Source organism: Lontra canadensis, unplaced genomic scaffold, assembly GCF_010015895.1.
Source record: "Lontra canadensis isolate GAN:19392208 unplaced genomic scaffold, GSC_riverotter_1.0 scaffold1, whole genome shotgun sequence".
In the NCBI taxonomy this organism is placed as follows: Eukaryota; Metazoa; Chordata; class Mammalia; order Carnivora; family Mustelidae; genus Lontra; species Lontra canadensis.
The window spans coordinates 28,618,906-28,635,292 of record NW_022630995.1 but is presented as its reverse complement, the minus strand read 5'-3'; the positions used below and the strand labels follow the sequence as shown (position 1 = coordinate 28,635,292).

Genomic DNA, 16,387 nt, shown 5'->3' with positions numbered 1-16,387 from the left:
TAAGCTGAAACAACAGTATGCCCATTTTGTATGTGAAGAGTTGGCTTTCCACTCCTTGGATACAGAGTCCATACCCTCTTTTGCCAAATTCTCTTTGAAAATATCAACCCTCAAGTGCCAAAGATGTAGCTGAAGAGAAAGTACAGATGCACTAAATGATGGGCATCCTTCTTGCTTCATATCTCCTTTTATTTTAATAGTACAATTTTTCACTTTCAGGGGACCCCTGACTGTCCCCATTAAATTGATTTGGCTTAAATAAGCCTTTTCAGGAGGTAAAGATAGGAAGTGCACACAGAAAAACTAAACCACACCCTCATCCTCACACCCCCATTCCTTTCTTTGAATCTCTGAAAGACAGCCTTTTCTCTGACTATGGAGCCCACAACTGTTTTCCATTAGTCAAACAAAAAGCAAGTAAAAGTAATTTTTTAAAAAGTTTGTTTCAGCCAAATTTCCCCCCCAAAGAGAGAGAGTGCTTGAGAAAGAGCCAAATTCAGTGGACTACATGGTTGGGAGTCATGAGACTTAGAATAAGTAAGTCTTCATGCTAGTAGTCATCTCTATAACCATGATGGAGTTATAAAAATTGAAGTCAAAATACAAGAGAGAGAAAAACTGAGGAAAAAAAATAGCACCTTGCAGAGTAAATAAGAGGAATATGAAAACTCAGGATCGCTATAAAAGAGGCTTTGTGAGAGAATATGATGCGTTATCCAGGCAACAAAACTAGACGGCGTTAAGAGTCTTGTGAAATCTGAAATTCTAGAACACAGAAAACCATATCATGCCATACAATCTGAGTGGAAAGTGCCCTCTCCTTAAATTGATCAAAACACATAATAATCTTCTACCAGAGGTATTTTTATGCATAATATCATCTAATTCATTTAAGTGAAATGAAATAAGTAATACGCAAACTGATAATTCTTGAAACTTCTAAAACATCTGAGGCTGAGTGAAAAGCTAGAGATTTAGCTATGTATATTATGTTGTGAGAAATTAGACCCTCAAAATAGCAAAAGGGAAATTGGCAGCTTAGCCAAATAAACCAGAAGGAATGAATAATCTTACATAGTAGCTTAGGGAAGAGAATTTGCTGGAAAATGTAGCTAAACATTGAGGGAATTTGTTTCAAGCAGCTGTAATTTTTGAAGTTGATTTTTTTTTTCACTCTTAAAAGAAGGGCTGGTTCACTCACATTACTAACATAGATGGAAAAAGATCATGAAATTAATAAAAATTGGAAACACCATTTTAAAAAAACTTTCAATAAAATTTCACTGTTGGAACTATATGGTTCCTTCATATATTCCTATCCCTAGCAACTGAGCATATATCTCAGTGCTATGAGGAATGAAATCAATAGTAATTAGTTCTTGAGCACTTGTGAGGTTCTTAGCAAATTTGGGCCAGAAGTGCTGGAGAAATAATGGAGTAAATGGAGATGTAATAAAAATTCCATTAATATGGTAATAGTTTATTAATCATATAGCAATGTTAGAATGATCCTCACGCTGATTCATGAATATCATAAACCAAACTAATGATATTTATGGTAATGAGCTAGCTCACTTCCTTGCCATTCTCCCACATCCTCTGTCCATCAGTAAAATACACTTCACTTCCAGGCTGAGTTCTCCTACCCCGTCTCAAAGTTCAGGATGTTTTTTCACAACTTTCCTTGGTCCCTACAGAATATTTGCTCCTCTTGATGACTTATAACCCTATACTCTGCCACCTGACAGTACAAACTCATTTAGGGCAAAAACTATCTCTTGAACGTCGTAAAAATTTTCCCTACAACCTTTAAAACAATTCTTCTGAACACATTTTCTAAGTAAGTATTGTTAATTAAACACATCAACACATGGAGGACAGGTTATTTCAAATAAAAAAAATAATAGTAATATTCTTGAATGTTTTTTTTAAATGTTTAAAATGCCCAAAATGCCAAAAACTAGGGACTGCTGTATAGTCTGTTGAAATGACTGTGTTAAATCAATTTATAATTTTTAGCCTTGACAAAATGCCCATGTGTTTTATGCAAAGCTGGAGATTTGGAAAGTGTGACTAATTTTCTGTGATTTTGGCTTCTGTGTAAACTAAACTACTAGCTAATGGACAGGGCTTATTTATAAACAGGACAGAGTTCCAAAATAGGGCTTACACTTTCAACAATGTGAACACTGATACAGCCTTCAGGAAACCTGAAATTGGGATGGGGAATGAGTCTGTGGTGATAAGGCACAGCAGAGGGTCAGTAGTGCTGGAAGCAGGTTATAACTGTGGGGCAGCGATTCCTCGCCGTTATAAGCCTAAACTTTGGATCCCGATTACCTGGGTTTAAACCTTGACTCAGTTACTTAGCAGCCACATGATCCTGGACAAATCACTTGGGTCTCTCTGTGCTTCAATTTCCTCGTCTGTCAGCTAGGTTGAAGGTAGGTCAGGACTGCTGTGGCACTTAAATGTGTTAATATATGTGAAATGCTTAAAATACTCTCTGGTATTTGGTAACATAGTATCAGTTGATGTTCTTATTGTTATTGGAACTGTATGATCTTTACTATGTAGGTGAGTATAAAATAACCTGAATATTTATTTTGATCTGACTCTGTGAACCCAAAAAGAACCACCATCCTTCTAATCTGTTTTACTAAAGTAAGCACATGTTAAAGAATATAAAGCAATCTGGCATTATTTATAGAGAGTAAATGAGTTTGTAGTAATGCAGATTTTTTAATGAGAAGGAAATTTAGGGGTGCCTGGGTGGCTCAGTCAGTTAAGGGGCTGCCTTCGGCTCAGGTCATGATCTCAGGGCCCCAGCATCAAGTCCTGCACTGGAGGTCCTTGCTCAGTACAAATCTGCTTCTCCCTCTGTCTCTTCCCTTGTTCATTCTCTCTCTCTCTTTCTCAAATAAATAAATAAAATCTTTTTTAAAAATTAGAAGGAAACTTAGATATAATCTTGCCTAACTTCATCATCTAACAAAGGAGTGCAAACACAAATATTGGGTTGTGTGATTAGAGCTGCACTAGGGACCTGAGAGTAGAAACACAATCCCTTGATGCCTCCTTGTTTTCTCTAGTGAATGGCAGCACCATGCATCTGTTTTGGAGACTGAAAGTCTCCAAAACACTTTACCAAGTCTTATTTTCCTCAACCATAAAATTATGTGTGTAACAACACAATTCATCCTGAGACTCATTGTAGAAATTAGAGAGATCGCATATAAAGCAACTAACACTGTATATTATATACATATACATGCATGTATATTGTAAATATATATATGCATATATACACATATACATGTATATATACACACACACATACATCTATATGGTACATAGTAGACAGTAAAAACAATGATAATGATGGTAATGACATGCTACGTACCCAAATTCCATGTACCACATAAATACATTTCACAGCTTCTCCCTTTGCCATGATATTTATAAACACAGAATACATGAAAATAAAAGAATGGATTTACTATTAATCTATGTCTATACCACACACACACATACACCCTACCCTTATAAACCAAGGTTTATAAGATGCCTTACTCTTCCTTTAAGCACTGGCTAATATATCTAGCTTTCCTAATGCAGCATCAAAATTACAGCATTTCCCATTCTAGAGGAAGAAATAGACTACATATTTCATTATGATGCTAAAGTTGGCATTTTTCTTCCCATGCAATATTATTACCAATAATTACCCAAATATGCACAATATGGTTTTGATAAGTTATAAAACTTATTGCTTCTCCTCCTTTTGTCATTTTGAGTGATGTCCCCTAACTTGTCACTTTATGCGTTTCAAAAAAAAAAAAACCTGAAGTCTCAGCATAAGCCTAATTCTCTGTCATATAACTTATCATTACCCTCTCTGCTTCTGCACAGCATTTTGCACATTAATCATTACTTAATTATTTGAAATGAATCATTGAATGTTGGTCCTCCTACTATCCTAATATCTATGAAGGGAGTGAGCACAGTATTCCCAGAACACTGACAATAGATATTTCATAAGTATGTTAATAAATATAATAGATTCCCAATATGTAATTGAATATAGAGGTTGGTATTTCAGCGGGTAGGTCTGAGGTAGCCATGAAGATTTGAGAGTAATTTCCCACTAGTAAAAGTATGCTTGTGTTAATCTAAGACCAGGACTCAAGCCACACTTCTATATACTAAATATGCTACTAACTCACAAGACTACTAGCCTCAATCCTTCACTAGACCATGCTCCTAAACTTCATCTTTCAGTCAGTGCCCTGCGTGGTGATGGGTGCATAACAGTTGCTTGGTAAACACTTGTTAAATGACTAGATTTGCTCTCAAGGATTAGCAGCATGACAATTCCTCATGAATCCGCACAAGACACGTAACAAAACTAAAGGATAAAAAAATATGGCTGAAAATGACACATAATTCTGTTATTCTTGACATAAATCGTACTGTTTAATAATTGTGCGATTAAGCAATTACTCATTGCCTAAAGAGCATTACTAACTACAGAACATTCTGTACCGAACAAGGTATGGGCTTGGGGAGGTACAATTTATACAAGATTTAAAGAATGTCATTAAACTACTGTCACAAACACACGTAAATGTCAAGTGAACTGACAGCACTGCTCCAGGTCCTTTTTCAAACTGCCAAGGAAAGAGATTTTTAAACTTTAAGTTAAGAAATGAAAGAAATGCCTGGCGATTCACAGACCTGTACCCCTGGGGAAAAAAATATATGTTTATAAAAAATTAAAAAAATTAAAAAAAAGAAATGAAAGAAATATGGACAAATGGAAAATTGAAAGTTTCCTACATGTTAGCTTAAACTATTTAAAGAACAGCATTTCTAAGAGGAGTTTGGAGAATGATTAAAATGAAAATCTGAAACTGACCTAGTTTGTACACCCTGTTGCAATGGAATGAAGCTTGTATATTACCAACTGCCCGGAAATCATATTTAACACTGATGTTATGAATAGTCATTGACATCTGTGTAAGTGATGTGATTAAAAGGACCAAAGGACAACAAATGATGCTTTCCTCCTAATGCACAGTTGCACTTGTGATGTACTGAGATTTTTGTTTTGTTTTATTTTTTCAAAGCATCCATTTCTGTGCTCTATTGCTGCCACAAGCTAATTCCACCTGGTGACAAGTGTGTCTCAGAATGCTAAGCCTGAATGTCTCTTGTTCTAGATGCTCCCAGTGGCCCAGCTCTACCTCACTACTTAACATCTATTTGATGTTCACATTTACTTTGATAAGAAAGAATTTTACATGAAATACAAACACATTTGGACATAGTTGATATTTATATAATTTCAGAAGCACCACATTTCCATTGTCATACTTCCTAGAGTTGACTCATTATACTCCATCAATAAACTGTAACTATAAAACACCGTGCAATGTGCTGTGTGAGGAAAAAAATGAAACCATTATCAATGTTATTAAGAAGCTTGCCACCTAAGCTAAGGTGGCTATAGCAGTCATATATGAAACAATTTACTTATGCAAAATACTTCAGTATTACAAATGATAAATTTTGTGATACATATGTTAAATGCATGTTAAATGTTGAAGATGCTTCAACAAATAAAGGATAATGATAATCACACAATTATCCTGGGCATTATACTTGTACTATGTACTTGACATGTATGATGGTCTTTAACCTTTTCTATTATCACCCCCACTTTGTAGATGTGGATCTCTAGGACCATGTCCTGGAGATCCTTAAACTCAGTCAGAACAAGACACTTATGGGAAATAAGGCTTGAGTTTGACTTTGAAGAATGGATAGTAAAAAATAAGATTCTCATGTGTGCACTTAAATTATTGAATTCAGGAGCCACCTTGAATTATTTATATATTTTTATATCATCTTTGCCTTAAGACTCTAAGTAGAGCAAGTAGCTCATTATTTTTACAAATATCCTTGTGAGAATCTACAAACACTTTAAAATTTAGCAGTTCATGAAGAATAGTTACAGTGAAAAGGAAATAGAAGCTGGGTAGATTGGAAAGAAATTGTGTAGAAAAGAAAGCTATGCTGTGAAGAAGTATGCATTTGCCATTAGAAAAAAAGAAAATCATTCTTACTGTGGGAAGGGAGATAATGTCATGCTATGGAAATTGCCATTATCTAAGCTTGACGTAATTATCTTCTTCATTAAAGGTAGTTCACTGCTCTTCTCTGTTCTAGTGAATGATGCCACCCCCAACTCATCCTCCATTTCCAACACTCAACATGTCTAATCTGTCATTAAGGCTTGAATGTCTGTAAAATTTCTTGTTACTGACATGTAAAGAGCATTCATAATGTTTCACTATTGTTATTTATTTATAGAAATATGAACAAGACTGTTAGGATGATTATTTTATGCATGTATATAATATATATGTTCTACTGTCTATTCTTTATAGGTATATCATAAATTAAGTACTATAAAACAGAGTTTTAATAAAAGAGAACAAGTTGTGCATTCAGCTAGAGCTGAATTAACTTGAATACAGGGTTTACCATTTCTTGAGTACATCACTTAACAACTGCAAGCCTCAGCTCCTTCATCCGTAAGATAGTTATCATGACCTTGAAATTAAGTAATGCATGTAAAGCATATCACATAGTACATGATACAGTTTAAGACAACAACTATAGTCATTATATCATTGGATTTTTTCACAAGATACAACATACATTCATAAATGCATACTTTCTGACTGAACAAGGACTATAAGATATACTTTCAAATGATTTTTTAAAATAATATTTTAAAATAAGATTTCCCTTTTTTATAGTTATTTATTTTCTAAACTGTCCTATTAATCTAAATCACCTGCATCAGTGAGAGAACAGATACTCTCAAAAGTAGTAAGGATATGGAAAGATACAGCCAAAACAATGAAACACAACTCAAATATTGGAAGGACAGGATCAAAGGCAGAATTAAGGTAATGCTGAACAGAGAAGCAAAACATCTGCTATGCCTCTTGAGATGCCCAAAGACATAGTCAGGCTGCCCACAGCTGCCCTTAGATTCTGCCAATCCGCCTTTCCTTCTTACTTCATGAATATTCCATAAACCATATGCATTCCAATTCCCAAAGAATAGAAATGGTCACCATATCTCTGCCAGGCCATTAACAGTCCATAGGTCACATATGGTGACAATGAATCAAACCACTAGTGACATTACCCAAAAGACTATTGAATTACCAAATGTCATGTAGACTCTCAGGGAAATTCCAAATAAGGAGTTTAAGCACATTTTAAACAAAGGCAGCATCACTCAAATAAGTCAACAGCCATACAAGTTAGAATACATATTTGAATAAGCAAATTTCAGCTGTCTGGTTAGATTTTCTACTGAAACTCAAACCTTATATATTCTTAGACTATTTCCTTCCAATAATATGTTTTAAAATTTTGCCTTTTTTAAAAAAGATTGTATTTATTTATTTGACAGAGAGAGAGACAGCTAGAGAGGTAATATAAGCACAGAGAGTGGAAGAGGGAGAAGCAGGCTTCCCGCTCAGCAGGAAGCCTGATGCCGGCTTGATCCCAGGACCCTGGAATCAGGACCCAAACCGAAGGCAGATACTTAATTGAGCCACCCAGGCACCCCTAAAATTTTGCTCTTAACACAATCTTTCTCCTTCTAAATTTCCTTCTCTCTCTTTCTCTCTCTCTGTGTCCCTCCCCCCACTTCCTCCCCCCCTCTCAATTTTAATGTGTTCTCAACCTTCAAAGTCGAACTTGATACTGAAGCCAATCAATGGTAACTGACGCTCCAAAGCCAGCTATGCTCTGGCAGGAATCTGGAGTTAGGAGGATGGATGGTCTCACCTATTAATCACTGTCTTTAGAACACAGATATTCTTCAAGTAAACTGCTGTGGAGATCTGAGTTATTATACAGACATATTCAAACACTGTAGAGGACATGAAGCCTATGACTTACACTTTGACTAGATTTCCTTCCCACCCTTAAATACTATGAATCTATGCCCTCACAAGCAAATTTAATCTTCTTGACATTGGTTATGTCATTTGCACACAGGCTGTGGCCCATTCTGCCAAGAGGAGTTACTGAATCAGAGGGTACATAGCCCTTTGCATTGGTTTAACTGAGATTTACTGGCAATAGCAATGGCTCCAGCCAAGAGATATGTTTAAAGGAACGAATGGAAGATTATTGGTCCTCTTCCCACTTTGGACATTAGGTTTATTCTGATTAAGTGGTACTTTTAAGTATTTACAGTAGTCCGTTACAGCACTAACGCAAGTTCACTTTGAAGACAATGAAAGAGAACTATACTGACTCATTATAAATAGAAAAAAATATGTATATAATATATGTGTCCATGGGGTGCCCATGTGACTCCATTAGTTAAGCAACTGCCTTTGGCTTGGGTTATGATCCCAGAGACCCAGAATCGAGTCCCATATCAGGCCCCCTGCTCAGTAGTCTGCTTCTCCCTCTGACCCTCCCTTCTCTCGTGCTCTCTCTCTCTCTCTCTCTCTCTCAAATAACTAAATAAAATCTTTAAAAAAAAGTCTCAGCGCCCGGCTAGCTCAGTCGGCAGAGAATGAGACTCTTAAAAAAAAAAGTCTCCAAATCCAGAATCTCTGGACTTAAGCAATCCTGGGGTTCAGAGAAGTTAATAGCTACATTGGAGAGTCAGTATGATTTATACTTTCAACATTTTTAGAAAATCATTAGTAGAGATATGTTGTCTTAAAATTTAAAAGTTAAACACTAGTGATATAAAGATATGATATATAGCTTCTAAAGTCCATGAGAAAATAAAGAATAAGGAATTTAGTAGTAAAAATATACTACAAAAGTTATTATTAAGAAAGAATATGAAAAATATTAAAATCAGACCAAATAGAATTTAAAGGAAAAGGTATTACATGGGACAAAAAAAAGGTTATTTTATGATTAAATATATGGACTGATATGAAAATACAGCAGTTATGAATCTTTACATGTTGCATATCAGAGCATCAAAGTGTAGAAAACAAAAAAGTCAAAATGTTAAAAAAAATTAACACAAGTCTATCAGTGGGAGAACTGTTTATATCTTTCTTGGTGTTTGAAACATCAAGAAGACAAGAGGTGATTTATTAGATGGATGAAATAATAATGTTTTAAGTAAAATTGATTTAACAGCTACAAATCAACTTCTTTCAAATTGCCATCAAACATTTACAAGCTTTTAACATAATTCAGAGCACAAGGAAAGTATGAATGACATTTACATTTGTGCAGGTAACATTTCTGAATATAATGTGATACAGCTGGAAATAAATAGTAGAGTTAAATTAACAAATCCACTTTAGAAATTTTAATATTATCTTCCAAAGAATTCCTAGCTTATAGAGAAAAACAGCCATGTAATTGTAGAACATTTAGCAAATAATTATAATATATATCAAAACTTATGACTTATGGCCAAAGCGGTATGTAATATAGCTCACTGCAATAAAGGATCTATATTATTAAATAAGAAACAGTGAAAACAAATTAGAGGAACTATACTCAAGAAACTAGAAAAAGAGTAACATAACTAACCTGCAGAAATATAGAAATAAAATAAATCACAAATCAATAATTAGAAAACAGAAGCAGTAAAATAAATACCCAAGACTTATTTATTTAATTTTTTTTTTTTTGGAAAGGAATAGTAAGTAGAATATTTCTACCAAGTCTTCAACACAACAGAGCAAAGCAATTAAAACAACAATCAGAGGCAGAGAGGGCATAAACTTATCCATAGGGAATGGGAAAGGAATAAAACTGCAGATAACCTTTTTTTTCACTGAAGAGTGTACAAAATCCTTCCTAATGATTTTGAAAATCTTGTGAAATGGGTTCTTCTAGAAGAAAAGGTAAACTATCAAAACTGACTTAATCAGAAGGGCAATAATTTCTCAACCTGCTCACATGTCCTTCTTAGAGAACCAATGCCCAGAGTTCTGTAGAAGCTATAGACTGCTGAACCCTGACCCATTAATCCTCGAGGGGGTGAGCACCTAACCTAATTTGTTCTGCCGCCATCTTCCCAAGTAGGACTTCCCTGACCACCTGCATTCTGAATGGAATCCCAGCCCTCTCACAACGCCACAGCACGTGGGTCCTTCCTCTTAGAGCTTCAGCCCTACCACAGCACTGTCACCATCTAACAAGCCATGCACTTTATTAGTTATGTTCCTTAAATTATCTATCTCCTATTCCTCATCCTACACACTTAAACGAAAGCTCCACAAAGCAGGATATTTGGTGGGGAGTGGATGGGGGGGGCGGCTGGGGAGATTAATGGGAGGTGAGGAGTGGGGGTATGTACACTGTTGATTCCCAGACCATAAACAAATTCTGTCGCATTGGCTGGCATTGGATGTGGATTTGTTGAATGAGTTAAAAGATAATAATAAAGGAATTAATGAATGATTTAACAGAAAAGGGAATGAGTTATTATCTACAGACAATGCAATTGATCATTTATATATACTTTTGATTTGGGAAAAAGAGTGTTAGACCACCACTTGTGGCAACTACAATAAGGCTGTGAGTAAGTGAACGCAGAAACTTGTCTGCTGATTCAAGAGGAAGCTGAGTAGAGATTAAGAAAGAAATAGATTTTGAAGGGGGGGGATGGAAGAAGAAGAGGAGGAAGAGGAGCTGCCTATTTGCTTACCTGTCTCCATGAAGATCTAGCTGTTTTTGTACAACTGGAGTCCTGAGGAAAACATTACTTTAAAACTTTTTTTCTTTTAAATCACAGAATCACTGAAGTGCCTAATGTAAATTACAGTAGCTCTTAGATGTTTACATCCTTTTAAGTCTGTCCCTTTAGGTCAATAATTCTTCATCTTTGGTGCACATCCGCTACAACTATGGGTCATCTTGTTTATTGGTTTTATTTTCTTGTTTAATACAAGGGCACAGACCCCACCAGACCCCATGGGATAGTTCTAATGTGGGATCATATCAAGAACGGCTGCTTTACTTCGTCCAATGAACTCTACTGAAATGACCAATCAACCCATTCAAAGATACCCACAGGTTCCTCTTAATAGTAGACATCAGATTTTGCCCCAGTCAAAAACTTTTAACTCTGACAGGAGTTTTCAAACAACAAGCTCCAGATAAATCTAGCTCATCCAGACCTGTTTAATTTTTAAGCCATTAATCACAGTTTTAAAGTTTACATTTACAACTACCCTTTTCCATTATCTTGGATTTTAAATGACTTCCAAGTTGTTACTGGGATTTTCAAATTCTCAGTTTTTCCCCTGGATTCAATCTGTAAATCTGACCAAAAAGCTGAAATCTTAAACTGAAGGAGATTAAGTCAAATACCTGCATAGGTGCTTCGGGAGGCTTTTCTCTCTGCACTGGAGCAGCCGGTATTTCCTGGAGGGCTTTTGATGACTTCCTTTTGGCTTTTTCCATTTGAACATTGGTAAAATAATTGACAGCAGCAAACTCAATAAGGGCGGAAAATACGAAAGCAAAGCAGACAGCTATGAACCAATCCATGGCGGTAGCGTAGGACACTTTGGGCAAAGAATGCCGTGCACTGATGCTCAGTGTGGTCATGGTGAGGACTGTAGTTATTCCTTCAGAAGCAAAAGGGCAAAGAGACAAAATATCATTACTACTATTCAAACAAACCAACAAACCTTGGAGACTTGGTGGGAGAGGGGTAACAAAGTTTACAATATCTCAAGCCATCTCTTTTGGGAGACTCAAACCCTAGTGGCTCAGTGAAATTAGCATAGGTTTTCAAGTAAGAGACAGGTATCATTAAAATCCTGGCTCTTCTACTTATTAGCTCAGTGTGGCTCGGATTCAGTGAGGAAAACCTCAATGGGCTTCATTTGATACTTACCTATTGGGTTTGCTATAAAGATTACAACTATATACAGCACCTATCATATATTGGGCTGGTATTAGTATTTGAGCCAACATACCTGAGCAAGTCAACACATACACCTAGCAGGAAGTTAGGTGACTTCCTGTTGAAGTTACTTCCTGTTGAAGCACTGCTTCTCAACCAGGAGTGAGAAGTTGATAGCATTGTAATTTGGAGCATCAGAATTTCTGGGATAGGCATGCCCATTGCTATGGAGAATCATGACCAGAAAAATCATGAATTACAGATACTTAAAACTGAGTATTACCTACTGAATTAAGATAATAATGAAATAATAATCTAGTTGCAAAAGAGCTTAATTTATAAAAAGCAATAGAGGTATATTTCTGGAAAAAATAGATTTCTAGAATAATTTAGTTTTAAAAATAGTGGACATCTACCATGCATCAGTTTGTGGTAAGCAGGAAAATCTTTGCAACAAGAATAGAGGTACTTCTCTTTCATTAATAGGTTTCTGAAGAATATCATCTCCAGGGAAGCCTTTTCCACGGCCTGAAAAAAAAAATTAGTCCCCATTCTCAGTGGAAAAAGTCCACTTGTCACTGGAGCTATTGAGAAATGTCTTATTTAAGGATGCTAATAGTTGTCTCTTTTTGTATCTTTGTCTATCTGCATATATCATCTATGTTATCTAGTCAAGCTTGGAGATTTCTGTGAGAATTTACTATACCCATTTAAATTCATTCAAAGGGTGCCTGGGTGGCTTAGTTGGTTAAGCATCTGCCTTCAGCTCAAGTCTTGATCCTGGAGTCTTGTGATGGAACCCTGCACTGGACTCCCTGCTTAGTGAGGAGTATGCTTCTCCCTTTGCTGTTTCCCTTGCTTGTGTGCACATTCTTTCTCTCTCTCAAATAAATAAAATTTTTTAAATAAATAAATAAATAATAAACTCATTCTATATGATGTTCAGAATAGTTCATGAATTGGGGGGGTGATGATGATGATGAAAAAGGCACCTAAACTATATATTCCAATCCATGTCAATCCTTCACCAAAAGCCAAATAATAACATGTTAAACTAAAGAGATAGTGATTCCCCATGCAACAGTAATGGAATAATAATAATTGAAATTAGGGAGAATTTATAGTGTTTCCTCAACTCAGCATTTAATTATATTCTGCCTTGTTCCCTAATTGTTTGATGAATATAGGCCTGTCTCCAACAACCTAATTTAGTATAGCCTTCTTGAGGGCAGAAATACCTAATACTGCTTCAGGATTTGTCATACTTAATATAATGCCAGATACATAAGTGCATAATGAATAAAAACTTGTTTTTCACCTCCTCACCAACCCATTTTTTCTCCAGTCCTGTCTGAATTATCAATGTTTAGAACATCAAAATTAGAGCAACTGTGTAGTGTATAAGCTATAGATCTTTTTAAAATATTCCATAAACTCTACAGAGAAAGAAACTCGAGGATTTGGTCGTATTCCCTCTTTAAAGAAGAAAAGTGTGATTTTTTTTTTTTAGAATTTTATTCATCTAAAACAGATTTTTAAATGTTTGCTGGGTCAAATATGGAGATATTGAAATAGCAATGAAAATGGAGTACTGTGAATTTTTTATACTTCATTTCACAAAGAAACCCTAGAACTTTTAGGCCTCCATTTGATCTCAGAAAAATGACAACATTCCCATGCTGCCTGTGAGATGTAAATTAACCTTGAAAATTTTAGCTACAAAGTTTGAAGATAAATCAAAGTTTTTCTTCTTATTCATAAAAATTTAAGTTTAATGGCTTATTAAGAATTCAAAAATGTTATACAAATTCCTTATGTATATTTCCTCTACTATCACAGCAATTATGCTGAAAGCACTTGGAAATAAAATATGAACAGTGCAGCCTAAATAATAAGAATACTACTCAGAACTCAGAAAATTCTATAGAACATAATGTGATAACCAAAAAGGAAAACTCAAACTCAAATATAAGTGATTTAGGATTTCCCAGGAGGCTTTGAACGTGTTTGTTTTTGTTGTTGTTGTTTTGTTTTTGGTTTTTTTGATACCAGAACAATTTCTCCTGCAGGCCTGCAGTAATGGTCCTCATCTTCTCCTGCTGTCAGGGGAAGAAAATCCCTCATTAATGCTATGTAGGCAGGATATTAATGAAATTATTGAGCCTTGAATTCCAAAATTACTTTCTGATCACCAGTTCCTGAAAATGTTAAACGATGCTGTGGACATAAATGCAAAACATATGTGGCTATTTTCCATTTCTCTTTCACTGGTTTGAGTCAATTTGATTAAAAGTTTATAGAATAGTCCTTTGAATATTATGGTTCATATTTTATGACTGTTGGCAAAGTTAGGGAAGTAACCTGTATAAACAATTGGCTAAGTGTTTGAAGTTGCCTTCCTTTTAGACAAAAAGTTTTCTCTGCCTTGTGGTCAAACTTAAAGAAAGCGCTAGCATGCCAGAAATGTGTTTCTTACAGCTGTTTTTAGAGCATTTGGTTTAATAAACACCAAAAGAGTAGCAAACAGAAGCCAACCCTTCAGATAAGAAGACATGCTTCCTCTGCCTCTAGGAAGACAGTGCATCTGCTCTCAATGGCTTAGCTGGCATCTACCCTGAAAGCATTTCAACAACCATAGAATTTTTTTTGACACATTCGAGTATTGATGCCAGTACCTGCTTTTATAATGCTGAATATGTACCATATTGGCTGGCCCAGGAGCTGGGAGAGGACGTGTAAGAGTAAGCTAAGACTGTGCACAAGAGTAAATTTTTGGCTGGCCACTCCAAGGAAATGAACTAGTAATGATTTAGACATGCCAGCTGGCATTACTCTGGTTTAACATTTTACTATACTGGAATAATGAGAAGACTTAAAGGCATACAACGTTGCAGATAGAAGGTCTTTGGAGAGAATTTAGCGCACTCTGCTTCTCATATTTACACTAATTAATTTTGGGGAGGGAGCAGAGTCTATTTTTCCATGATCTCTGGTGACATGACTGATCCAGCGTATTCTCTCCTTGAGTGGAGAGGAAAATGAAAATTAGGGAAAAGATATACTAGTCCAGAATTAATTTTTTACTTCAGTCTCATATGAAATAGATTGCTAATGCTCCCCAAATACTTAAAACTTAACTTCCTTAGGAAAATGCCATCTCAGTGCCTCAATGAACAGTTTAATAATTACCATTCTGACACATCTTAGGTCTTTGAAGACTTAATTATTGTGCATAATTTCCCTGGTCAATCAAAACCAACATCTTGGCACACAAGCACAAGACAGGCAAATGTCACAGTTCAAATGGAAAAAGCTACCCACAAATTATCTTCAGCACACATCTATACAATCTCACTCAGAAGCTCTTGAATACTCCACAAACGCCCACATCCTTATACTTCCTGTGAAAACAGAATGGCAGAGTAGAAGTGGCAGGGTTCTCAAAGTTAGACAGAAATTGTCCTGGGTCCATCACTTATAAGTATGTGACTTTATACAAATTTCTTGATTTCTTTGAGTTATTCTCCTCTTCTATGAAGAATTAATAAGACCTACCTTGCTGAGTTATTGTGAAGATTACATAAGATGGCAAATCTTATCATCATTGTTATTAGTATTACCAGTATCCTTACTACATGACACTTAATTTCCTTACAGTGTCTTATGTGTTGGAAATGCTGGTGGGTACCACTGTAATCAGTATTATCCTTCTCCACATCACTGGAAATTTCTATTGTTTGGGGACAAGGGAGACAGGACAGTACAGTGGCTACCAGTTTGTGTTCAACCAAAAAAGTTTTCAAAGCTTATCGAACAATCATGGTAACTCTAAAATACAGAGGACATTCATATTAGAGTATCAATTAGTGATTCCTAAATGAGGTAGATGGCAGTGTGGACTGTTATAATAATAAACACTTAAATAAAATGTATTCTATGATAGGCTTTGTTCCAAGTTCTTTATCCAAATTAATTCATTTAACCCTCATTACAACCCTATGAAGTAAGTACAACCCTTCATCCTGTTGTAACACGAGAGGAAACAAGCAGAAGTAACTCATTGGCAGTTTACAGCAAATCAGTGGTAGACCTTGTGGTTAGAACTGAGGTTGCCTGGAGGCAGAATCTGTGTTAAGACACTATTGCTTGTTCATCAGATATACAAATCTGCTCTAGATGTTCTTTAAGATCACAGAAAAGAGATGATAATATGTGTTCAGGTGATTTTATTTTTATTTTCTGATAATAATTCCTAAAACATTGCTATGATTTATGCCAGGGAAAGTTAAGGGAGTTTGGTCTGTCTGTACTCAGCCTCTGCAGGTACTTCCTGCCCAGTCAGGCTGACTCTGAAGATGATATGCAAAGACCCAAGTCTACTCTGCACACTACATGAGTTAAGGAGCCTAAAGGACCTAACAGCATGCCTGGTATTACACAAAAACAATAAAT

At 35.7% G+C, this 16,387-nt stretch overlaps 1 protein-coding gene across 1 annotated transcript in view; it reads right to left on the bottom strand.

Moving 5' to 3' along the window:
* The window catches only part of GABRA4 (gamma-aminobutyric acid type A receptor subunit alpha4), a 67,031-nt gene that overhangs the window by 28,300 nt on the left and 22,344 nt on the right, over nt 1-16,387 (bottom strand). Inside the window, exon 8 of the mRNA XM_032852436.1 lies at nt 11,395-11,654. Coding sequence (XP_032708327.1) covers nt 11,395-11,654 — 260 coding nt within the window. The remainder of the gene's footprint in view (nt 1-11,394; nt 11,655-16,387) is intronic.